Source organism: Papio anubis, chromosome 4 (assembly GCF_008728515.1).
Source record: "Papio anubis isolate 15944 chromosome 4, Panubis1.0, whole genome shotgun sequence".
NCBI lineage: Eukaryota > Metazoa > Chordata > Mammalia > Primates > Cercopithecidae > Papio > Papio anubis.
Window position 1 is genome coordinate 69,594,080 of NC_044979.1, and position 25,862 is coordinate 69,619,941.

Below are 25,862 nucleotides of genomic sequence, written 5' to 3' on the forward strand. Positions count from 1 at the left end.
AGGACCCAAAAATAAGATAAATTGCACATTTATAGGTCAATCTGGAAGTAAAATGTGCTTATAAAAAGATAAGGTAAGTCAACATAGTGCTTGCAGAAAAAAAAAAAAAGAAAAGGTAAGCGTTGGCCAATGTTCCATTTGCTTGTTTAGGACCTCAACTTGGTCAAGAACTTTGTATTTTTCTGGCTTAGAGATGGTCTTTTCCTTATTAACATACAAAGACAAGGTAGGATAGAATGGAAGGTATTCCTTATTTTTCCCCTGTGAAACAAGCATACACATATACACATACAAATCAGAAAGAAGAACCAATAGGGCACATTACATATGTGGCAAGGGTCTGTTTTGTAATTTTTTAAATATATATTTTCTTCTTAGGATCCTGGCTCCTTGTAAGTGTCATCACTTTTTTATATAGTATTTATGAGTAAAGTGGCAAATTCTGCCCATAAGAGTAGGGGCCTGAGCAAATATCCATCACTGAAGCTTCTTTTATCCACATTTTAAATAAAAAACCCTGAAGCCTCTCTGCAAATATGGTCCAACAACTGTACTCAGTTCTGGTTTAACTCTGCTGTATATCCACCATCTCTTCTTTCTGAATTTCTTCAAGAGATCTTCTAGACCTTGTTAATTCAATGAGTTCTGTATTCTGTAGAGGAATTTATCTTCTTAAGGACTTACTGCACTTCATAAAGCAAAGATCCTGGTTAGGTTTTAGAAACATGACTCTTTTAAAAAATATCCTAGAATGACCAATGAAATATCAAAATACTTACAGGTACATCTGATCTAATATTATTATTCAGCAGTTATGCTTATAAAAATTAAAGCACTTTAAAAAGTTTCAGGCCGGGCGCGGTGGCTCAAGCCTGTAATCCCAGCACTTTGGGAGGCCGAGACGGGCGGATCACGAGGTCAGGAGATCGAGACCATCCTGGCTAACACGGTGAAACCCCGTCTCTACTAAAAAAATACAAAAAAACTAGCCGGGCGAGGCGGCGGGCGCCTGTAGTCCCAGCTACTCGGGAGGCTGAGGCAGGAGAATGGCGTGAACCCGGGAGGCGGAGCTTGCAGTGAGCTGAGATCCGGCCACTGCACTCCAGCCTGGGTGACAGAGCAAGACTCCGTCTCAAAATGAACCCGGGAGGCGGAGCTTGTAGTGAGCTGAGATCCGGCCACTGCACTCCAGCCTGGGCGACAGAGCAAGACTCCGTCTCAAAAAAAAAAAAAAAAAGTTTCAAATGTTAGAGAATACAAGTTTTTCACTGTCCATGTACTTGATGCCTCCTTCATTGTCATCTATTCTTTTAGCAAATATTTATTGAGTATTTATTATCTACTAAGCAATGTCATTGTCATAGGGATATAACAATAAGCAAGAAAGATCAGGCGGGGCGTGCTGGCTCACACCTGTAATCCCAGCACTTTGAGAGACCGAGGTGGGCGGATCACCTGAGGTCAGGAATTTGAAACCAGCCTGGCCAACATGGTGAAACCCCATCTCTACTAAAAATACAAAACTTAGCTGGGCATGATGGCACGCACCTGTGGTCCCAGCTACTCAGGAGGCCAAGGCAGGAGAATCGCTTGAATTCGGGAGGCAGAGGTTGCAGTGAGCTGAAATCATATACCACTGCACTCCAGCCTAGGTGACATAGTAAGACTCCATCTACAAAAAAAAAGAAAAAAAAAAAAAAAAAAGAAATATCAAACCCTTGCCTTCATGGAGCTTATAACTAAGGGGACACAGACAAGTAAACAAGCAATTGTTAATTCTATTGCTAGTTTATGGATATTTTAAATGATATTCATTTATTTTAATTGCTTTTCTTAATTAAATGTTTTAATTCTCCTGGTGGAGGGATAAAAGCAGAATTTAATAAAGCAATGATAGAATATTGCATAAGACCGGGTGCAGTGGCTCACGCCTGCAATCCTAACACTTTGGGAGGCCGAGGTGGGTGGATCACTTGAGGCCAGGAGTTCAAGACCAGCCTGGCCAACATGGTAAAACCCTGTCTCTACTAAAAATACAAAAATTAGCTGGATGTGGTGGTGAGTGCCTGTAATCCCAGCTACTCACGTGGCTGAGGCACAAGAATTGCTTGAACCCAGGAGGTGGAGGTTGCAGCGAGCTGAGATCGTGCCACTGTACTTCCAGCCTGGGTGATAGAGCAAGACTCTGTCTCAAAAATAATTAAAAAATAAAAAAAGGAGTCTAATGAAAAAAATAGTTCCAACTATAACTTTTACTGTTCTGAAAATAAGCCTAAGTCTAAATTCACCATCATTTTGAACAGAAATCGTGTCTATTTTTATGGAAGACGAGAAACAGTTCCTGTTCCCAACTGCAGTGCTACTGGCAAGTGTTTTCATTTTTTGATAGAGCGTCCCAGACTCCTTCAGTAACAGCTTGTTCCCTTGTTCCAAACATCAAAATTAAAGTATGAGTGGGGGCCAGGTACAGTGACTCACACCTGTAATCTCAATGCTTTGAAAGGCCAAGGTGGGAGGATTTGCTTGAGGCTAGAAATTCGAGGTTATGATGAACACCTTGCATTTCATACATATTGCACCATTGCATTCCAGCTTGGGCTCAGAGGAAGACCCTGTCTCTGAAAACAACAACAAAAAAAATCAAAGTATGGTAGGACTCATAACAACAGATTTCATTTTTCCCATTTCCATGATACGTTTTGGTAACCTCAATAGCTAGACCGGGATTGGTAAAATCACAATATTGACAGAGAAGGGCTAAAATTTTCCAGCCCAGCTGGGGATATTCATAGCTTCCCCTGCTACCCCAACTCCCACTCCACAAAAGCAACCCAACAAAAGATGACCTTTGTCTTCAGGAATTCTTGCAGGCTTTCCCAGATTAATTCACTTCATCTTACCTAGTTCCTTGGCTAGCCTACTATCCACTCTCCTCAACTTGATTCCAAACTTTCCCTCACTTACAAAGCTTTCCCTTATCCAGGACTCAAATCTCGGCTTCCTTTGGCTGATCACCCACAGTTCCTGGGCAGGCACTCCCAATCCTCTACCCAGGTCTGGATCCTGAAAGCCCAACTGGAGTCAAAATCATGATTCCCCTGTTCACTTAATTGGACTACAAAAAAATTTTTTACATCATAATAATATATGACTGAGGAAAGAGTACTGCATAGTCCTTTATAATTACTATTAAAAAATAACTTTGCGGGGTGGGGGGGGGGGTCTCCAGATTATTTTAGTGCTTTGGGCTGCAGGGGCATAATAATAGGAAATGTAGAAAAACCCGGGACCCATACTTTTAGGTTGCAAAATCTGGATGGGAAGCAGGGTAAACCTTGTAGGGTAAGAATGAAATGGTAAACACATACACACTCCTTTGTCAACTCCTAGACCTTGTTGTGTAGAAATTGTTTGGTTGATAACGGGATCATGAAATGTTTCAAAAAGCTATTTTAGGACAGGAGCCAAAGTGTAGGGCAAATGCTGCTTCTTCTGAAGGTTGAAATTAAACCAGGGGGCTGCAGAGAATAATGCTGCATTTCAATTTTTCCCCATCCATTTTAAATTCCACAGCACATTGACCCAGGGAAAACACTGAAAAGAGCACAAGATTAGGTATTTATTTAGTTTAGGTAGACACAGTTATCTTTTCACAGATTGAGAATTGTCAGATTCATTGTAGGGAATAAAGTGTAGTCAAATTCACAAGGCAGGATGATTTTTTACCCATGAGAGAGCCCAGTGGGAATGCCTACATTAAAGGCTTGAGTAAGCAAAACAGGGTTCTGAAAAGAAATTGAGAAGAAGATGAAAAAGTGGGAGACTGTGGTGTCATAGACATCAAGAGAAAGGGGTCTGAAGATGGAGGGAGAGAGATTCATGAGTGTCCTCTGGACTTACACATTAGGAGATGATTGGTAATATATTTGCATATGGTAGTTTTCAGAGTATTTATGCAAGACATAGAATAAGCAGGCTTCTGACTGTGGAATAGGAAAACATGGAGCCTATAAAATGTTATGTACACTGCGATACTCCTCATCTGTGAAGACAGTTATTTTTCAGGATTGGTGGTAATAGTGCCCTTCTTGGTCCACACTTCTTTCCTAGAAAATGAATTCAGAAGATGGTTTGCTGGGATTAGGGATTCATTAAGCATTCATTAAGCATCCACAGCTTTTCGGTAACTGGAGACAACTAGTCTTGTGGTCACCATCAAACATCTGATCTTTCCCTTTTTGTCAATTACAAGTGGATAGTACCTTAAGTCACTTGAGCCCTAAATATTAAAATAGCAACAATATTAAAATCTCAGAAATCTTTTTATTATTCATGAATGTTTCATGTTTAACATTTTAAAAATTATGTAAGTTTTTATTTACTTTTCCTAGAAAGAATTTGAAAAGATAAATTTATTTTCTCTTATAGTATATGCTGAATAGATAATTGAAAATAGATCTTCCAGAAAGAGCAGAAGGAAGTTTCTTCAATGGTAAGGTTTCAAATTATATTGCATGAATTTTCTGCATGCCATTTTCTCCCTTCTATTAAGCAACTTTCAGGAATATCATTAGAATTATTAAGAAAGAAAATGGGAATCAAATCTGCAAAATGTAGGCAGATTTTCAGTGCCCGAAACATGAAGTAGAAGGCAGCAGAAGGCCAGGCACAGTGGCTGATCTCTGTAATCCCAGCACTCTGGGAGGCGGAGGAGGGAGGATCTCTTGAGGCCAGGAGTTCGAGACTAGCCAGGACAATATAGCGAGATTCCATGTCTATAAAAAAGTTTAAAAGTAAGCCAGTGTGGTGCCTCACACCTGTAGTCCTAACTACTTGGTAGACCAAGGTGAGAGCACTTAAGCTAACTTCAAGACCAGCCTGGGCAATACAGCAAGACCCCATCACTACAAACAATAAAAAAAAACATTAGCTGGGCATGGTTGCATGTGTCTGTAGTCCCAGCTCCCCAGGAGGCTGAGGTGGGAGGATTGCTTGAGCTCAAGAGTTGGAGGTTGTAGTGAGTTATGATTGCGCCGCTGCATTTCAGCCTGGGTGAAAAAGAGACCCCCATCAACCCCTCCCCGCCCAACCCCTGCTATGAAAAGGGAAGGCAGCAGAAAGTGGAGATATAACAGTTCAGACTGCCTTTGTTGAAATCTGGTCTTTCCGTTTACTAAGTATGCCACGTTAGACAACTAACTTAATCTGTTTGTGCCTTAGTTCCTAATTTGTTAATATTACCTAAAAACAGTGACTAAATTATTGTTTTGGTAACTTTGAGGACAAAATGAGATTTTATAGCTCAAATTTCTAGAACTACCCCGACAGTAAGTCCTTAATAAGTGTCAATTGTTACTACTGTAATCACAGAATCTCAACACTGAAAGCACCTAAAGTTCATCCTACCCAACACCGCTTCCAGTGCTGGAATCCTCTTATCAACATTTATGTCATGTCAAATGATGGACAGCTAGGGACTATCCTTTGGATTACAACATAGTTACAAATTTGGCTTTGTGTGTGTATGTATGTGTGTGCACATTTGCCTTTCAGCAAGGTTAAACATACAGGCATACTTTCATTGCCACCTCCTACTTCCACCTGCACAGAAAGGAGGTCCCTAGCTAGAGGCACATTCCATAATTCTATGGCTTTTGAAGGAGTCAGTGCAGGTTAATAGGAGAGAGAGGGAACAGAATGCAAGTCCTTACAGAAGCCTACAGAGCCTCCTGGAGAATCTCTAGGGAAGAGACAATATGTATCAGTTTTAAAGTTTAGTAGAGTGACCATGTATCTTCCAAACTGGGCCCATTTTAAGAGTGAAAGGGCCACTGTTAAGAATTATGCTAGGAGAGCAGGTGAAAACCAAGGCTGCCCTGGGCAAACAACAGCAAGAAATGATGGTTAACACCCAATGTTGCAAGGGAAATATGCACATTTATTTGTTGTTGTTGGGATTGGGCATTTATACAAACTTTTTATAAGACAGTCTCTCAGTATCTATTAAAATTTGTGGTTGGGGGGAGTACTCTTTGACCTGGTAATTCCGTAATTAGAAGTTTTCCTCACTGACATAAATGATCCTTTTAATGTGATGCTGAATTCAGTTTGCTGGTATTTTGTGAAGAATTTTGCACTTATATTCATTAGGGATATTAGCCCACAATTTTCTTTTCTCATAGTGTCTTTGTCTGGCTTGGGTTTCAGGATAGTACTGGCCCCATTAAATGCATTGAGAAGGATTCCCTTTTCAATTTTTCAGAAGAGTTGAGAAGGATTGGTATTAGTTATTTAAATGGTAGAATTCAGCAATGAAGCCATGAGATTGTGGGGTTTTCTTTTATGGGAGACCATTTATTACTGATTCAATCTTGTTACTCATTATTTGTCTGTTCAGATTTTCTATTTCTTAATAATTCAATCTGGGTATGTTATATTTGTCTAGGAATGTATTCATTTCTTCTAGACTATCCCATTTGTTGGTGTATGATTCTTCATAGTATCTCGTAATCTTTCATATTTCTGTGGTATCAGTTGTAATGTCTTCTCTTTCATTTCTGATTTTATTTAAGCCTCTCTCTTCTTTTGTAGTTTATCTAAAGGGCTGGCCATTTTGTTTATCTTTTCAAAACACCAACCATTTGTTTTGTTAATTTTTTAATTTTAATTTTAATTTTTTAACTATTCTTACTATAATAGTATAATTTTCAGTTTTGTTGATTCTTTCTATTGTTTTTCTAGTGTCTATCTTATTTCTGCCCTGATCTTTATTATTTCCTTCCTTTTATTAACTTTGGGCATAGTTTGTTCTTTTTCTAGTTCTTTGCTGTGGAATGTAAGGTTATTAATTTGAGATCTTTCTTTTTTTATGTAAGCATGATTGTTATTAACTTCCCTCTAAGAATTACTTTTGCTGCATCCCATAAATTTTGGTATGTTGTGTTTTTATTTTCATTTGTCTCAATATACTTTTTGCTTTCCATTTGTTGGTTGTTTTTTTTTTTTTTTTTTTTTTTTGACCCCTTGGTTATTCAGAGAATGTTGTTTAATTTCCATGTTTTGTGAATTTTCCAAATTTCTTCTTGTTAATTGATTTCTAGTTTCATACCATCATGGTGAGAAAAGATACTTGATATGATTTAAATCTTCTTACATTTGTAAAAACTTGTTTTGTGGCCTAACATATGGTCTATCTTAGATAGTGTTCCATGTGTGCTGAAGAAGAATGTCAGTCAGGTGCAGTGGCTCTTATCTGTAATCCCAACACTTTGTGATGTCAAGGCAGGAGGATTGCTTAAGGCCAGGAGTTTGAAACCAGCCTGGTCAACAGAGCAAGATCTCATCTCTACAAAATAAAAGTTAAAAAGTTAGCCAGCCTACTAGGAAGGGTGAGGCCTAAGCGACAGAGTAAGACCCTGTTAAAAAAAAAAAAGAAGAGGAAGAAGAAGAAAGAAGAAGAAGAAGAAAGAAGGAGAAGAAGAAGAAGGAGGAGGAGGAGGAGGAGGAGAAGAAGAAGAAGAAGAAGAAGAAGAAGAAGAAGAAGAAGAAGAAGAAGAAGAAGAAGAAGAAGAATTATTATTCTGCTGCCATTGAATAGAACCCTATGGATATGTCTGTTATGTCCATTTGTCCAAAGTGTAGTTCAAGTCTTATGTCTCCTTGTTGATTTTTTTGTCTGGATGTTATGTCCATTGTTGACAGTGGGTTATTGAAGTCCCCTAGTATTACTGCATTATTGCCTATCTCTTCCTTCAGATCTATTAATATTTACTTTATATATTTAGGTGCTCCGATGTTGAGTGCATGTATATTTATAATTGTTATATCCTCTTGATGAATGAACCCCTTTATTACTATATTAGAACCATAAAATAGTAGCAGTAGGTTCTTACCTATCAATAATCATCTTGAATATAAATAGGCTAAATTCTCCAATGAATAAAAAGGGGCTGCATGGATTAAAAAATAAGACCCAACTGTATGCTGCCTGTAGGAGACTCTCTTCATCATCTTTAAGGACACACATAAACTGAAAGTGAAGAGATGGAAGAAGATACTCCATACAAATGGAAACCAAAAGAGAGCAAGGGTAGCTATATTTATATCAAACAAAATAGACTTTAAGTCCAAAACTATAAAAAGAGACAAAAAATGTCATTATATAATGAAAACTACACCAATACAGTTTATTGTGAAAGCCTTTTTTACACCAGTGATATAAGATGATACTTTTTTCATAAATTTCCATTCACATTTGAGTATATTTTTGTGCATCTGTTCACTGCTATTGGTCTGTCCGGATAATAGTTTCCTAATACCATCATGTTTTAATTATGGAGGATATATAAGCTATTTTAATATCTGGTAATGGTATTTAACTTCTCTCCACCTCATATTACTCTTTCTGTTTCCTTTTTAAGTTTTTAAAAAAATTTTCATTTCTTTGAGACAGGGTCTCGCTCTGTCAGCCAGGCTGGGGTGCAGTGGCATGATCATGGCTCACTGTAGCCTCTACCTCCTGGGCTCAATTGATCCTCTGGCCTAAGCCTCTCAAGTAGCCAAGCCTTCAGATGTTCACTACCATGCCTGGCTAACTTTTGTGATTTTTGTAGAGATGGGATTTCACTATTTTGCCCAGGCTGGTCTCGAACCCCTGGGCTCAAGCAATCCACTCACCTCAGCCTTCCAAAGTGCTGGAATTACAGGCATGAGCCACTGCACATGAACCCTTTTAACAATTTTTAAGTTTAAGCAGAATAAAGATGAGTTATTTATTTTAACTTGTGCCAATGCTAGGAATTTCACAAAATTAAACATTTGGCTCTGGAAAAAATAATGGGTCTAGAGCTTGCAGAGGTCCTGCATGCAATGGAAATTCATGGATTTACTATAGTTTTGTTTGCTTTGTTTAATCTTAGTTTCCTTTCTCCTCTTTCTTTCTCTGTTAATTTTTTCTCTTCTTATGTGTCCTTGTTTTCCAACTTTTGTACCAGAACATTTCATTTTGAATCAAGATGCTATTGTATGGGGACAGTGTAACTGCAGAACAGCATTCACTCTACAGTTGGCCATATAATAATCATAAAAAGACTTTTAAATGCATAATGTAAAAAGGTACAATTTTAAATGCTTTTTGATCAGTATTCTTTATTTTATTTTATTATTTTTATTTTTTTCTTTTTGAGACAGAGTCTTGCTCTGTTGCCAGAGCCACTGTGCCTGGCCAGTGTTCTTTTAAAAATAAAATTGTAAAGGCCGGGCGCAGTGGCTCAAGCCTGTAATCCCAGCACTTTGGGAGGCCGAGACAGGCGGATCGCGAGGTCAGGAGATCGAGACCATCCTGGCTAACACGGTGAAACCCCGTCTCTACTAAAAAATACAAAAAACTAGCCAGGCGAGGTGGCGGGCACCTGTAGTCCTGGCTACTCGGGAGGCTGAGGCAGGAGAATGGCGTAAACCCAAGAGGCAGAGCTTGCAGTGAGCTGAGATTTGGCCACTGCACTCCAGCCTGGGCGACAGAGCAAGACTCCGTCTCAAAAAAAATAAAAAATAAAAATAAAAAAAACTAAATAAATAAAATTGTAAAACATTAAAAACAATTAGTCCTCACTGGGTTCAGTGGCTCAGGCCTATAATCCCAGCACTTTGGAAGGCCAAGGGGGGCAGATCACTTGAGATCAGGAGTTCAAGACTAGCCTGGGCAACATGGTGAAACCCCATCTCTACTAAAAGTCAAAAAATTAGCCGGACTTGGTGGCGTGCGCCTGTAGTCCAAGCTACTCAGAGGCTGAGGTGGGAGGATCACCTGACCTGGGGAGTTTGAGCTAAGATTGTGCCTCTGCACTCCAGCCTGAGCGACAGAGGGAGACTGTCTCAAAAACAAACAAGCAAAACAAACAATTCATCCTGATAATCCAAAACTACCTTCTATAAGGGAATACTTTGAAAGGTTAAAATAAGGCATTGAAACACACTAGCACAAATTATAAATTTAAATAATAGATGATTAACTCTATTGTGAGAAAAGGAATTGATTTGGGAACATGAGGAAAGAAGACAGTGAGGAGGAAGGAATAAAGAGCTAGAAAGACTGGGATTGGGGGAGAATGGGATGAGAGAAAGACTTTGAAGAGAACAGCTGTCGTAAGTTGGGAACCCCGAGGACTAGGCTCCAAGGCAGAGACTTGCCTGCAGGAGTTAATTGGGGAATTCCTTCAGGAGTAGCACATGTAAGGGACAGAGAGAAGCAGACTTGGGTAGAAGGAACAGTTAAAGTATCACGTAGTCACAAGGGAGGCCTCAGTCAATCTTATGGGGCACTCTGGAACTGGGATCACCTTTTAGAGTTGTCCCAAATTATGGCCCAATATCAACCATCATTAGATGTGGGATGTCCTCCAAAAGGAGATTTAACCTCAAGTGAGGTGGCTGGCTGCACTGGCTAGGGCAATTCCCAAAGAGGGCATTCACCACAACCTCTGTCATTGATTTAGGGGAATATTGAGAGTAATGATTCTGGGAAAATAGGGTTTTGAAATGTTCATTTATTCATTAAGAGCATACTCCTCCTTTACCTCGTTAGCATTTTCTTTAGACCCCAAGTAAACACTTAAATTTATTTCAATTATGTATTTGCATTGTTTTTTAATTGATTTTACTTTGGATTGACCCAAAGCAGAGACTGAGCCACATATGACCACTTTTAAATTCAGGTTAAGTGAATTTTGGAATGAAATTAACTGTGATAGTAACTGAAAAAGGAAAGATATATAAACATAATATTTACTAGAAAAAGGAGATACAGGCAGGGTTGGTTCCAGAATGCCACAATAAAGCAAATATCACAATAAAACCAGTCACACATTTTTTTTCCAGTGCATATAAAAATTATGTTTACACTATACTCTAGTCTATTAAGTGTACAATAGTATTATGTCTAAAAAAAATGTACTTACCTTTATTAAAATACATGGCTAGACATAGTAGCTTATACCTGTAATCCCAGAACTTTTGGAAGCGAGGCAGAAGGGTCACTTGAGGCCAGGAGTTTGAGACCAGCCTGTGCAACATAGCGAGACCTCATTTCTACAGAAACATTTAAAAAATTAGCCAGACATGGTGGTGTGCACCTGTGGTACTTGCTACTTGGGAGGCCGGGGTGAGAGGATCACTTGAGTCCAGGAGTTTGAGGCTGCATGAGCTCTGATCCTCCACAGCACTACAGCCTGGGTATCAGAGTGAGACCTTGTCTCAAGAAACCCCCACAAAACTTTATTGTTAAAAACTGCTAACAATCATCTGAACATTCAGAAAGTCACAACATTTTTTTCTAGTGAGGGTCTTCCCTTGGTCTTGATGGTTGCTGCCTGATCAGGGTGGTGGTTGCTGAAGTTTGGGTTTGCTGTGGCAATGAGGTTTGCCACATGATTCATTCTTCCTTTCATGAAAGATTTCTTTGCAGTGTGTGATGCCGTTTGATAGCATTTTACTCACAATAAAACTTCTTTCAAGATTGTAATCAATTCTCTCAAACCATGATGTTGGTTTATCAATTACATTTATGTAATATTCTGAACTCTTTGTAGTCCTTTCAACAATGTTCACAGCATCTTCACCAGAAGTAGATTACATTTCAAGAAACTACTTTCTTTGCTCATCCATAACAAGCTCCTCATCCATTCAAGTTTTATCATGTGATTGCAGCAATTCTATCACATCTTCAGGCTCCACTTTAAATTCTAATATCTTGCTATTTCCACAACATCTGCAGTGACTTCTTCCACTGAAATCCTTCTCTCCAAGTGATCCTCCCACCTCAAATGATCCTCAAGTGATCCTCCCACCACAGCTTCCCAAGTAGCTGGGATTACAGGCATGTGCCACCACATCAGTCTTCACAGAAGTCTTGAACCTTTTCAAAGTCATCCATTAGAGTTGGAATAAACTTCTTCCAAACTCCTATTAATGTTGACATTTTGATGTCCTCCCATGAATCATGAATGTTTTTAATGGCATCTATAATGGTGGATTCTTTCCAGAAGGTTTTCAATTAACTTTACCCAGATCCATCAGAGGAATCACTATTTATGACAACTATAGCCTTAAGAAATGTGTTTCTTAAATAAGACTTGAAAGTGAAAATGACTTCTTCATCCACAGGCTGCAGAATGGATGTTGTCTTAGCAGACATGAAAACATTATTAATCTCTGTGTACATCTCCATCAGAACTCTTGAGTGACCAGGCGCATTGTCAATGAGCATTAACATTTTGAAAGGAATCTTTTTTCTGAGTAGTAAGTCTCAACAGTGGGCTTAATATATTCAGTAAGCCATTCTGTAAACAGATGTGCTGTCATCTAGGCTTTGGCATTCCATTTACAGAGTGCGGGCAAGTAGATTTAGCATAATTCTTAAGTGTCATTAGATTTTTGGAATAGCAAGTGAGCATTGGCTTCAACGTAAAGTCACCAGTTCCATTAACCCCTAACAAGAAAATCAGCCTGTCCTTTTGAAGTTTTGAAGCCAGGCATTGACTTTTTCCTCTCTGGCCATGAAAGTCCTGGATGGCATCTCTTTCCAACAGAAGGGTGCTTTGTCTATATTGGGAATCTATTTTTTAGTGTAGCCACCTTCACCAATGATCTTAGGTAGATCTTCTGGATAACTTGCTATGGCTTCTACATTAGCACTTGCTGCTTCACCTTGCCCTTTTATGTTATGGAGATGGCTTCTTTCCTTCAACTGCATGAACCAGTCTCTGCTAGATTCCAACGTTTCTTCTGCACCTTCCTTGCCTCTCTCAGGCTTCATAGAATTAAAGAGAGTTAGGGCCTTGCTCTGTATTAGACTTTGACTTAATGGAATTTTGTGGCTGGTTTGATCTTCCATCCAGACTATTAAAACTTTTTTCATATCAGCAATAAGGCTGTTTTGCTCTTTCATCATTTTTGGGTTCACTGGAGTAGCAGTTTTAATTTCCTTCAAGGATTTTTTCCTTTGCATGTACAATTTGGCTGTTTGGCACCAGAGACCCAGTTTTCAGCCTCTCTTCACTTTTGGCATGCCTTCCTCACTAAGTTTAATCATTTCTCACTTTTGATTGAAAGTGAGAGATGTGCAACTCTTCCTTTCACTTGAACACTTAGAGGTCATTGTCAGATTATTAACTGGCCTCATTTCAATGTTGTTGTGTCTCACTGAACAGGGAGGCCTGAGAAGAGAAAGATGGGGGAACGGCCAGTCAGTGCAGCAGTCAGAACACATACAACATGTATTGATTAAGTCCACTGTCTCCTACGGGTGCAGTTTGTGGCACCCCCATGACAATTACAATAGTAACATCAAAGATCACCATCATGGATCATCATAACAGATATAATAAGAATGAACAACTTTGAAATATCGTGAGGATTACCGAAATGTGATACAGAGACACAAAGTGAGCACATACTATTGGAAAAACGGTGCCAACACATTTGCCTGACACCAAGCTGCCATAAACCTTAAATTTGTAAAAAGCACAGTATTTGTGAGGTACGTTAAAATGAAGTGCAATAAAACAAGATAGGCCTGCCTATAATTGAAAAATGGGATGGTTTGGTGAAGTAGAAAAAAAGCACATCTGCTGGGCACAGTGGCTCACACCTGTAATACCAACACTTTGGGAGGCTGAGGCAGGTGGATCACGAGGTCAGGAGTTCAAGAGCAACTGGCTAAGATGGTGAAACCCTATCTCTACTAAAAATACAAAATAGTTAGCCGGGCGTGGTGGCCGGCACCTGTAATCTCTGCTATTTAGGAGGCTGAGGCAGATAATATCTTGAACCTGGGAACTGGAGGTTGCAGTGAGCCCAGATCGCACCACTGCACTCCAGCCCGGGCGACAGAGTGAGACTCCATCTCGGGGGGCGGGGGGCGGGGGAGAAGCACGTCTAATGGGACAGAGTAGGATAGAGTAGAAGGTTATATCAGAGAGTATAATTTTCACCTAGAACAGTAAGAGAGAACTTTAAATCAAGGATTGGCAAATTTTCTTTATAAAGGTCCAGGTAGTAAGTATTTTAGGCTTTTGGGGCCTTATCATACCTGTTACAACAACTTTGCTGTTGTGGTGTGAAAACAGCTTTAGACCATATATAAATGAATGTATGTGGCTGTGTTTCGATGAAGTTTTATTTACAAAAACATGCAGAGAGCCAGATTTGGTCTGGGAGTCACAGTTTGTGGACCTGTTAGTTTAGATAATCAGAAAGATCACTGAGTGACTTGGAAGAGTCTACCTAACTTGTTTCACTGACTTGCAACAGATTTTCAAAAGACATCAAATAAAACAGCCAAAAGAAGATATAAAGGGAAAGCTAGAATAAAGTAGCCCTATGAAACCCACAACCCCATCACTTTTGTCTGATGACTGATTATGTGTACAGTCTTCTTTTTCATGATTTATCAATCTTGTCATGCTTGACATTTATATTCTTACTTCAGAAATACTCAGGGTTGGTTGGTTGTTTGGTAGAAGCAACAATTAATCCAACCAACATAAGCCACACCAATAAACCCCAACTGGTTTTGCCAAACACATCACAAGACTTAGCTAATCTCATGCTAGCAGCAACCCAAAAGGAATAGATTTGACTTCTGAAACACATGTGGCAGGGAGAGGGGTCTCTCCAGTTAATTTGTGTGTTTTTGACAAATCTTTTACACTCTATACTTCATTATGCACCTATTCAATAAGAACACATTTGATAGTTTTCTAGTTTTGAAATCTATGTGATAACTTCTAACCACATTTGAAAAGGGTATTCAATGCCTTTTCAGAAAAAGGCAATAGTATTTTCTACATCCAACTTGCTGCACAGCCAAATCCACAAAGAGGGATGTTAGTAGGGAAGCTTTTGTTGGACTGCAGGTGAGATTAAATGATTCTTAACCATCATGATTGTACAACCAATAGGAATGTACTCTGACATTTTGTTTACTTTTACAATCTGGATGCCCAAATAATTAAAAAGGTAGAATTAAAGAGAAGACTTTATGTCTGTTGGCTGTCTTTTGGTAAACATATGCTGTTAAATTACATATTAAGCAGGCCAGAGCCTAATGAGTAAATTGTGACTGAAAATCATAGACAAAGACTTAACCTACTGTTTCCTTCTAGTAGGGAAGAGTGTCAGTTAAGAGTGAGTATGAGTGGCAGAATGACAATAGCTTTGTTAACTGGACTGTAGATTAGATGATTGTTGCCTGAAATGTCAGTTCCTGGTTGGCTGTAAGAAAATGCCTGTTTCTCATTTCACTCACCAGCTTTTCTCCCTTCATTTAAATGGTAATTACACACTTATAACGCACTGCAAGTATCTGTAGTTTTACTGAGTCCTCTGGGAGCTCTAGAAACCCTAGCACTTTCATAATGAGGGATACTTTTTTGGAGTTATTTTTTTGCTTGGGAAGATTTTGGTTCTATTACATTTTTTTCTATTTTCACTTGCACTTTTTTTTCATTGAAAGCCAATAAAATTTTTTCCAATTAAATAGGGAGCACTGGTAAAATGGAATAATGACATTCAAGTCATGTAATTTTCAATTATATTTGTATCTTAAGTATTTTAATTACCTTGGTAGTTACTGCATACATGCCAGTTTGGTATTGAGTGCTATTTTCTCATAAATAAGTCAGATTAATTTCCATTAATTTTCCCCCCATTTTTTCCCTTTTAAAAACTGTATTTTTAAGCTGGGCATGGAGACTCACACCTGTGATCCCAGCACTTTGGGAGGCCGATGAGGGAGGATTACTTGAGCTCAGAGGTTCAAAACCAGTCTGAGCAACATAATGAGACCCTGTCTCTATTAAAAATTTTTTTTAACTAGCCGGATGTGGTAGCATGCCCTATAGTCCTAGCTACTTGGGAGGCTGAGGCAGAAGGATGGCTTGAGCCGGAGAGATGAAGGCTGCAGCGAGCTATGATTATGCCACTGCACTCTAGCCTCGGTGACAGAGTGAGACCCTGTCTCGAAAAAAAATTATTTTCTTATTTTATTTTAAAATCTGATGGGTAATTCTAATCCTTCATCTTCCCTTTTTCCTTCTGCTTTGTGTGCATTGCATTAAGTTCAAGATTCATTTTGGTATTCTGTTTCAGTAACTACTTATTTCTCTTGGTGTGGTGTTTTATCCTGATTTTCTAGAAGTTTCAGTCAAAACTTAATGGTCTGGTGAAATTAACAATGATCAGTACTAAATATGGATCCCTCGATATATTCCTGACCTATTGTTTGTATAAACAATTTTTATTCTTTCAATATCAAGATCACTTTGATGTAAAACTTCATCAAATTCTTAGGAGGACCAGCACTTTTTTTTTTTTTTTTTTTTTTGCGAAGTTAGTTATACTAATTAGGCAGTCCATGTATAAAGACAAAAGGTGATCAAAATACAGTATAGGGATAACATTTTTTTCTGTAAGTGTATGTAGTGATGATTTCTGTGAAAAGCTATCTAAATAAAATAAAACCACATAAATGAAACCCTGATAATAGTAAAGGCAATACATTTTTCTCAAGGGACTTCTAAAATGTGACAAGAGCATTTTTGAGGAGTAGGGGTGGAGTGGGCAGGAGGCTTCTGGAGTTAGGCTCAAAGTTGCATCTGGAGTTTACTAGCTGTAAAACCTAAGGTAAATTGTTTAATGTCTCTGAGACTTGATTTCCTCGTCTGGAATATAGGAAAAATAATAACTGTTTTTCAAGGAAACTTAGGAATAATTTAGGAAAAACTCCTAGAATATAATACATAATCACTAAATGGTGACTCTTGGGCTCTTGGGCAAGGGAAGGAGCCAGGTAAGATAGGGCCATGAAGTAGAAGGAGCTCAATCTCAGCGCCAGAAATATCTTGGATTCTCATCTCTGCCCCAACAGTTTTTCACTGTTTAACACTAAGCAAATTATTTAAATTACTTAAGTATTCCTGTATAAAAGGAAACAATGCTACAAAAGTTCTGTGAGATGTAATTTTAAATACTATGTATAAAGCACTTTTTATAGTACCTGACACATAGTAGATGCTCAATAAATGGTTATATCATTACCTATTATGGGCCTATTATGTCACTGTAATTCTAGAGGCACTGTGAGAACATAAAGAGGAACTTTACAGGGTACCATAAGGCACTTGAGATCTTTCAAGGAAGACAAGCCCTTCAGATAAGTATACGTTTAGATACTATAAAGTATCAGACTGGGCGCAATAGCTCACACCTGTAATCCCAGTACTGTAGGAGGCTGAGGCAGGTGGATAGCCTGAGCTCAGGAGTTCAAGATCAGCCTGGACAACATGGTGAAACCCTGTCTCTATCAAAAAATACAAAAAAATAAAATAAATTAGCCAGGCATGGTGGTGGCACACGCCTGTAGTCCCAGTGACTCAGGAGGCTGAGGTGGGACGACTGCTTCAGCACAAGAAGCAGAGATTGCAGTGAGCTGAGATTGTGCCACTGCCTCCAGTCTGGGCAACTGTGAAAACTTGTCTCAAAAAAAAAAAAAAGAAAAGAAAAGAAAAAATATTTCTACAGTAAGTTCCATGTTAGGCACCTAAGAGTTGAGTTAAAACCTAAAGAACTCATGTAGTACATGGAGATCAAGTAAGGCTTAATGGAGGTATCATGGTCTCCCAGCTGAGCCTCAGGAATGGACAGTTTATCAACGGGCAGATTGGAGCTGCTAGGGGAGGAAATTTTCAGGGAGGACATTTTCAGGGGAGGAAGCAGAATAAACGATAGACATGTAGGTGAAAAAGCACAGATTATACCTGAGAAATAGTAAATGAATTCTACTATTTCCTTACAGTATAAGAAACAGGTAAGGTGAGAACATAACAGCTGACACTTATTGGGCATTTATAATATTCTGGGCACCATTCTAAGGACTTCACATGTGTTAACTCATTGAAACCTTACAACAATCCCTCGAGGTAAATCCTAATATTAGCCGTACTTTAAGACAAGGAAACTAAGCCTTTATATTGCCTTTATGTGAGATAGACAATGGTGCCATTGACTTTGAGCCTGTAGAAGCCCTGGGCTGAAACGTAGTGTGGTGAATGGTATGTAGACTATGCTTCCACACTCACTCGTCCATCAGCCAGACTTGTGCCGGGACCCTCAGCCTAGACAGGTGTGCACAGTGGCCCTGCTCAATGTCGCACAGGTGAGGTTAGCAATCTGACTTCAGAGGCTGAGCTTTCAATCATGACACTTGGGCCTTATTTGTGGGGAACCTTGAAATCTCCACATAGGGATGTGGACTTTATTTTAAAGGTGACATGGAAATATAGCCTTTATTTTGAAGGAATGTGAAGCCTTTTGTTTTTGTTTTTGTTTTTGTTTGTTTGTTTTTGTTGTTTTTTTTTTTTTTTTTTTTTGGAGGGGCGGACAACAGCATAATCACATTTTTAAGGAAACATACCTTGATGGTGTTATTGAGGGGATGGGGAGGTGGGTTGGGTGAGTGATTTAAAGAAGGAAAGATTCAGGCAGGAAAACCAGTCAGGAGGAAAGCTAAGCATTAAAGTGAGCACAGATGAAAGCCCAAACAAGGGTGGTAGCACTGGAAACTGGGAAGAAGTGACAGACTTGAATGACATTCAAGTTAGAATTGGCAAGTCCTAGTGATCATTTAGAAGTAGGGAGTGAAAAAGAGTACCTGGAAGAGACCCCAAAGTCTCCACTGTGGGTGGCTGGAAGATAGGGATGCTATTAATATAAAGGAGGAAAACAGGAGGAAGGGCAAGAAAGTTTTGGCAAGAAGGATGAAGTCTGCATGTTGAATTTGTAGTGATAGCAAGACATGTATGTAGTAACTCCAACCAGAAGTTGGAATTGTGAATCTGGAGCTGGGGATATTTGGGCTGGAGACCTAGTGAGGAAACAGTCTGCAAACATGAAGTCAGGGGTGTGGTTGAGAGTGACTTTGGAGTGGACCCTTCAAGATAGCCTTAATATAAAGTGTGGATAGAAGTTGTGATTTCCCCCAAGAAGCTGGAGGTGGGGACTCACAGGGCAAGTGAGCTAGGACACACAGTGCTGAGGTGCCATATAAGGGTGGTCAGGAGCACCAAATGCAAGTGCAAACAAACGTTGTTCATATGCATAACCTATTAACATTTGTAAACTATAGTAATGCTTTTAAAATCTTAGGATGTTTCAAGGTACTAAGAAGCACTTTACTAAATAATAGGTCCTATGGTAGCTGAAAATAGTTGGTAGCTTTTCAAAGTGCCTTGAATTGCAGGATGCATTTTATATACTACGAGAAGAATCATATACCATAAATGTTTTCTTTTACAAGATGGTGGCTACCTGGAACATCATGTGGAGACGTCATCTGAGCAATGAATGCCCAGGCTCAGTGGGAAGGAGCACTGGGATCTGTAGGAATATCTGCCCTGGGTGGAAGGGTGGGGACCACTGTGCCTAAATTGACTTTCCCTCAATTAAATGCTTTCCAAGGTACTGTTAAAATTAAATTTCTATGATTGTCAGTGCCTCGTTTATCACACATATTTACATATTATCTGAAAAGGAAAAACAAAAGAAAAAAGTGCAAATTAACTCCTTATAATTTTGTGGTAGCACAGCTCTGCAGTAGCCTAGATTTATAAAATGCTAAATGTCAGGCTCTCTAGAGTGAATAAATGAAAAAAAATGATGTACCTTCAATAGGATAAATAAGGGAGAATCATGCATACACCTTTAACTCAGCCCTTTCCTAATACGAGCTTTATTTGTGTGTGTGTGTGCGCGCACGTGCATGCATGCGTGTGTGTCTGTCTGTGTCTGTGTGTGTGTCTTTAGTTGTTTGGGACTTTGGATAAATATTCTAATGGAAGTATGGTAGGAATGTGTGAAGAAAATTGAAGGTAATTGCTTCTTACTGAAAGAGGAAAAAACGTTATTTAAGTTTCTCCAGTTCAAGAACTTTTATTATAGAAAGCCACAGGCAGGCAATGTAAAAAAGCAAATGCTGTGTGGAATTATTCACCAAGGAGATGGTAACCATATCAATAAAGTTTTGGAGGAAACTTTCCACTGTTCTATGTAAATAACTGTGTAGCAGCTTTTGTTTTATGGGTACTCATTATCATAGAAATTTATTGTTTTTAGTCTTGAAAAATGTGGTGCTTAAAAACTTGGAAAATACCACTGTAATTAAACATCTATTGGAGTTAACTTTGGAATACCATAATTTTGTTTTGCAGACATTGGAGCTGTAATCTTTTGTATTTCTTCTATTCACTCTGTTGTCAGTACTTACACCAGTTATCATCTCTGTGACAATACAAGCCCCTTGAGGGCAAGGACACTATTTTTTTTTTTTTTAAATCACTGTGCCATTGGCACCACCTGGTATAGTGTCTGGCCTCTCTTTAGTCTCCTCTAACTTTTCTTCTTCTTGTCCACTGACATTTTCAAGAGTCAACTTTCATAACCCCTCTTATGAAAGTGTAAGATATAGTGCCTGCCATCAAAAAGCTTAAAATCTAGTTGCTGAGAGGATAGCCACCAGAAACAGATAAAAAAGAAGTATTACTAATAACTTAGAGAACAGATATTCTGTAATTTTCACAGTAATTTTTAAACCTTGATTGCATCTTTATTCCTTTTTCAGTCACGGCTAAATTCCTTGGTGATATAGGAAAGGACATTCACAATTTGGGCTCAAGAGACAGGACAATGGATAATGACCCTGCCATTACTATTTTCTGTGCAGTTAATATCTCTTTTTTCTGTATGGTTGGTCTCACCATTTTCTTTCTGATGAGAGGCTCTTGCACCAATTCCAGGTATTTATTTATAATGTAGTTAAAACTCTCAACTTTTTTTCAAAGCTTATTTCCACTGCCATCTCCAAACAATTTTTGCTGGTTTTCCTTAAGCAAATGTTGTCTCTTTCCTCTTAAATTTCCAGCTCACTTTATTTTTCCCTCTCTCCTCATACTCATCTTAAGAGGGAAATTGTGTTTTACTCAATAGAGTATAGAATCCCAGCTCGATCACTTACTGTTTGTGATATCTTGGGCATATTATTAACCTCTCTATATCTCAGTTTCTTCATCTGTAAAATAGGGATTAAAAATAATTGGTTGTTAACATGGTTGTGGTGATACAGTGAGATAACATATTGCTACGGATCACTGTGCTCCTTCCACTCAGCCTGGGCATCGTTCAGAATACTTCTCTATATGATACTTTGCACGTAATAAACACTCAGTAAATAGCAGCTGCAATAGCAGCAGCACCTTATAGTTCTTAACATACGGTCGTTATACATGTTGACTTGAATAGTAATGATAACATTGAGTAACTGATAAGATTATTTTTCTCTGGATCAGATAAGAATAAAGGGACTCAGAAAAAGATAACTCCAAGTAGAATGGAGTTGATTAAATAAACATTTATTGCGCTTTTGCCTTGTGCCAGGCATTGGGAATATAAGTTGTACAACACAGGCAATGCTCTCTGCCCTTGTGGAGCTTATATTCCCAGGTAGATACAAAAAAAAAAAAAAAAAAAAGTAAAGCGCAAAGCCAATAATTTAAAATTGTAGCACTGCTGGGAAGAAAAGAAGGGACTAAAATTAGGGGAAATAAGGGTGGATAATGTTCTTGTGATAAATAGGAAAGGCCTATTTATTGAAGGAGTAGGGTTTCAGCAAAGACAAAAATAGAATAAGGAGTCAGCTAGAAAACGAGTGGGAGAAGGTACGAACCGGGTGGAGACTCTAAGGTGTGACAGAGCTTGGGGTGTTAGAGAAACTGGAAGTTCTTTGTGGCTATAGAAATATGCAGGGATAAGATTATGTCAGGATTTATTGGCCATTATAAAGAGTTGGGGTTGCAATAGACTGACTGAGAGGTGTGATGTTCAGCTGAGCTTAAGATTATAAAAATGTAGAGAAATATTTGGAAGTAGACATTTGAGATGGAAGAGCAAAGACATGGGGTTGTGACTAATAATGGTGTCAAGGAAGACAAGAAATTGTCGAAGTGGAGGAGTTGTACTGGGGAATAAGAGAAACAGTTGTCTTTTGGACGATATTATTCTACAGAACAGCTGCTGCTTTACAGTAACAGACTTTGACAGAACTTTTTTCTTAGCAGATGAAAAGTTGAACTGATGTGGTGACCTTTTGGAATAGATGGTTTCTTTACTGCCAAGTTGAACCCTTTCTGGGAATATTTGTGCTGAGTGAGCTTTCTAACCTTAGTGCAGGGTGAGTCAAAGAGATCCTTCATGAACATTCCCTTTCATGTTGGCAGAAGGAAATAAATCATTTATGTTAGTTTGGGTAATTGAAGAAGCTTTTCATTTCCAGTTAACTCTGGTGTATGTAACTAATTTAAGTTGATAATCATTACCCATGTACAGCTTTTCAAGGGATGAATCAGGAGTTGGAAAACATTACATTTCTCTAAAAATTGGTGTAATGGCCTTGAACTTAAGCTTTCTAGTCTGAATGTGAAACTTGAGAGTTAGCATTGTATTATATTTCCAATAATGAATATGTCTTTTTTCTTTCAGGCTTCCTTCAGGATTTTAAGCATCCTTACAGCCTCTTTGAGAATGACTGAACTTCCAAATTTCCTAGTCAAAATTTTAAATTCTATTAAACATTTTTTTGAGTATTTCATTACTTTTACATTATGACTTGCACAGTAATTTGAAATCATAAGGGTTGAAAAATATCTTCAAATAAGATTTTACAGTTAAAATTTTTTTGTCTTTTCAAATATTCTTCCTAGCTCATTTCACAGTCTTCAAATGTACATTCTCTTTGAACATAAAATGGTATAAATATAGAATGTTCAGGCATCTGACATATAAATTTACATATGGTTTGAAGATTGGAGGTATACCCTGTGATGGTGTCTGACATTGTTATTTTCTCATCAGTGTTACCAGACAGTAAATAAATACTTCAATTCTGCCGGGGGAGGTGGCTCACGCCTGTAATCCCAGCACTTTGGGAGGCTGAGGTGGGTAGATCACATGGTCAGGAGTTTGAAACCAGCCTGGCCAACATTGTGAAACCCCGTCTCTACTAAAAATATAAAAATTAGCTGGGCGTGGTGGCACACGTGTGTAATCCCAGCTACTCGGGAAGCTGAGGCAGGAGAATTGCTTAAACCTGGAAGGCGGAGGTTGAAGTGAGCCAAGACTATACCACTGCACTCCAGCCTGGGTGACAGAGCAAGACTCCATCTCGGAAAAAAAAAAAAAAAAAAAATCAGTTCTAATTTTGTTTACATGTATTATTACACAAAATGGTCCACTATTCAAAAGCCTCCCATTTGAGATGATGATTGATATTATTAGAATGTTTTGATGAAATCTTGATTGAATTGATAATACGTTTTTAAAATATATAGATGTTTTTATTTTCCAAATAAAAGAAATAAAGACTCTTTACAATTTAAGGAGAATATTAGATAATTTTTTAAATAGGCCAGGCGTGGTGGTTCACGCCTGTAATCTCAGCAGTTTGGGAGACTGAGGCAGGCAGATCAATTGAGGTCAGGAGTCCAAGACCAGCCTGGCCAACATGGTGAAACTCCATCTCTACTAAAAACTACAAAAATTAGCCAGGTGTGATAGTGGGTACCTGTAGTCCTAGCTACCTGGGAGGCTGAGGCAGGAGAATTGCTTGAACTCGGGAAGTGGAGGTTGCAGTGAGCCAAGATCCCATTGCTGCACTCCAGCCTGGGTGACAGAGCAAGACTCCGTCTCAAAGAAAGAAACAAAAAATAAAAATAAAATAAAATTATGCCAGACTTGTTTCAATATCAATAGTTCTTCATTAAAATTCAGTAATGTTCTGATGTATTCATTAATAATTGTTTCACCAACTTCTTTTTCATAACTTCCACCTGTTAGGGAAAATTTGGAAGAAGAAAATTTAAAAGTATATTTTATATTTTTGCTATTTGCAGTACTTTAATATAAAATAAACATGGCTTCAGGTGATCTTGAGCATACAGGGCACGTGATATTAAAAATTGAAATAAAAAAAGTGATCCACTTTCATAGTGGTGGTGAATGAAGCTGGATTTTATATATATTAAAAGTATTCCTTAAAGATATCAAGGCTGGAATTGCTTGAGCTAGGAAAAACTAAATTTTTCTAAGTTTGTAACTCCAGCAAGACAGATCTTACATTGGATCAAAGATTGATTTCTCTACTAGACAGAAATTTTGACTTTGGTTAAGGAGCTGAAATAGCAATGTGGAAATAAGTGATCTCTTTTGTTCCACCAGAATCTCAGAACTTCCTCTGTCTTTGCCCCCATTAAGTAAGGCCATCTAGATAACTAAGTTTGTTTCTCCTGTCTCAAGTTTCCCCTTGGTTGTTTCCGGGAGTTTGTCCTCACTTAAGAGTGGATGCTGAACCTCACTGTGAATGGAGGATGTCTTATAGTACTATCAGTTTGCCTTTGTGGTTATCTTGGTGATAGTCTTTTTCAGTAGCATTCCTGGGGGTTATGCACGCTGGGTAAATCCAGTCTGTCTCATTCTTCAGTTGGAAATACGATTCTGGCACTAAGATATGGTGAACAGACAGATGGAGGCCACAACATTCAAACTTTATTAAACTTGCCACAGGTTAGAGCTTTAATCTCCTAATTCTAGATAAAGGTGGGATGCTAATATGTAGAAAAATTAGGAAGAATAACTGGAGGTTGTACTTATTTTGACTATTCATAAGATTACCAGCCAGGCATGGTGGCTCACACCTGTAATCTCAGCACTTTGGGAGGCCCAGGTGGGAGGATTGCTTGAGGCCAGTAGTTTAAGACCAACCTGGGCAACAAAGTGAGGCCTCTTAAAATATATATACAAAAAAAAAAAAAAAGGTCGTTGCCAGATTTAAGTATATCTTATTTTTTATTAGAGTGATTAATATCTCAAAAGCATGTTAACTTTTAGAATATTAAAAGTATATCTAGTTTTTCTTAATTCCCTATTTTTAGACATTTTCACATACTTTTAAATATCTCATTAATTGATGGTTTGGGGAGAGTTTCATATTTTTTTTCTTTTCACTGTAGGAAATTCTGATTTGGTTTCTTGGCTCAAAACAATTCAGATAGACTGTGTTATCCTCTGTAGAATATCATGTCACCCTCAATAAATCATGAAAAAAAATCGTCCTTCAATTCCACAACCTGAGTATGGCCTTTAATTTCTAATCATCTGAAAAATGCATAATCATCTTTAAGTAAAATAAAGGAAAAACATTAAGCCACAGTAAGAACTTTTTCCATTACAATAGAAGTTTTTAAATTAATTTCTTCATGACTGGCTCTAATGAATTCCTTTTAGAATCTACCACAATTCTATTTACAAAAATTATTTAGTTTTTCCAGTTTTTAAATATTCTTTTATATAGCCATATTTAGTAATTATTGATACATCCTAATTACAAAATGCACAATACTATATCCAAATGATTAAATTTTGGATTTTTTTGTGGTGTTAAATGAAATTATTAATAACTTTTTTTGTGTGTTTTGGGTGACTTTTTTCTTTTATCACCTATCAATCAGTGAATCTAAGAAAGTAAAGTGCAAATCAGCTGACTGCCTTTGAAGAAAAATAATTTGAGATGAGAATAAGTTGCTAGTGTAGTAATAAGGTCTAGTGATAGCTTTCCCAGGAGATAACTTATGCAAAAATGATGGAGGTCTGCCCATCATTGCATATAGAATGCTGACATTCTTGACTTTAATAGGAAAGCATTTATCTTTTGCACCTGCTCCAGTATATGAATAGCTGTCATGTACTTCAACAAAAGAGAGGAA

General features: G+C 38.1%; 1 protein-coding gene across 11 annotated transcripts in view; it reads left to right on the forward strand.

Moving 5' to 3' along the window:
* LOC110742711 overlaps positions 1 to 25,862 on the forward strand; it is a 54,170-nt gene that overhangs the window by 21,242 nt on the left and 7,066 nt on the right. Inside the window, exons 5-9 of one of the 11 annotated variants that reach the window (XM_021935288.2) lie at positions 2,304 to 2,365; positions 4,429 to 4,492; positions 20,672 to 20,846; positions 22,161 to 22,276; positions 22,585 to 22,702. In XM_021935288.2, the coding sequence (XP_021790980.1) occupies positions 2,304 to 2,365; positions 4,429 to 4,442 (76 nt within the window). In that variant the 3' untranslated portion in view covers positions 4,443 to 4,492; positions 20,672 to 20,846; positions 22,161 to 22,276; positions 22,585 to 22,702. Of the gene's footprint in view, positions 1 to 2,303; positions 2,366 to 4,428; positions 4,493 to 20,671; positions 20,847 to 22,160; positions 22,277 to 22,584; positions 22,703 to 25,862 lie in introns of those variants that run through there. The other 10 variants (XM_021935289.2, XM_021935292.2, XM_021935291.2 and 7 more) reach the window with 10 other exon arrangements.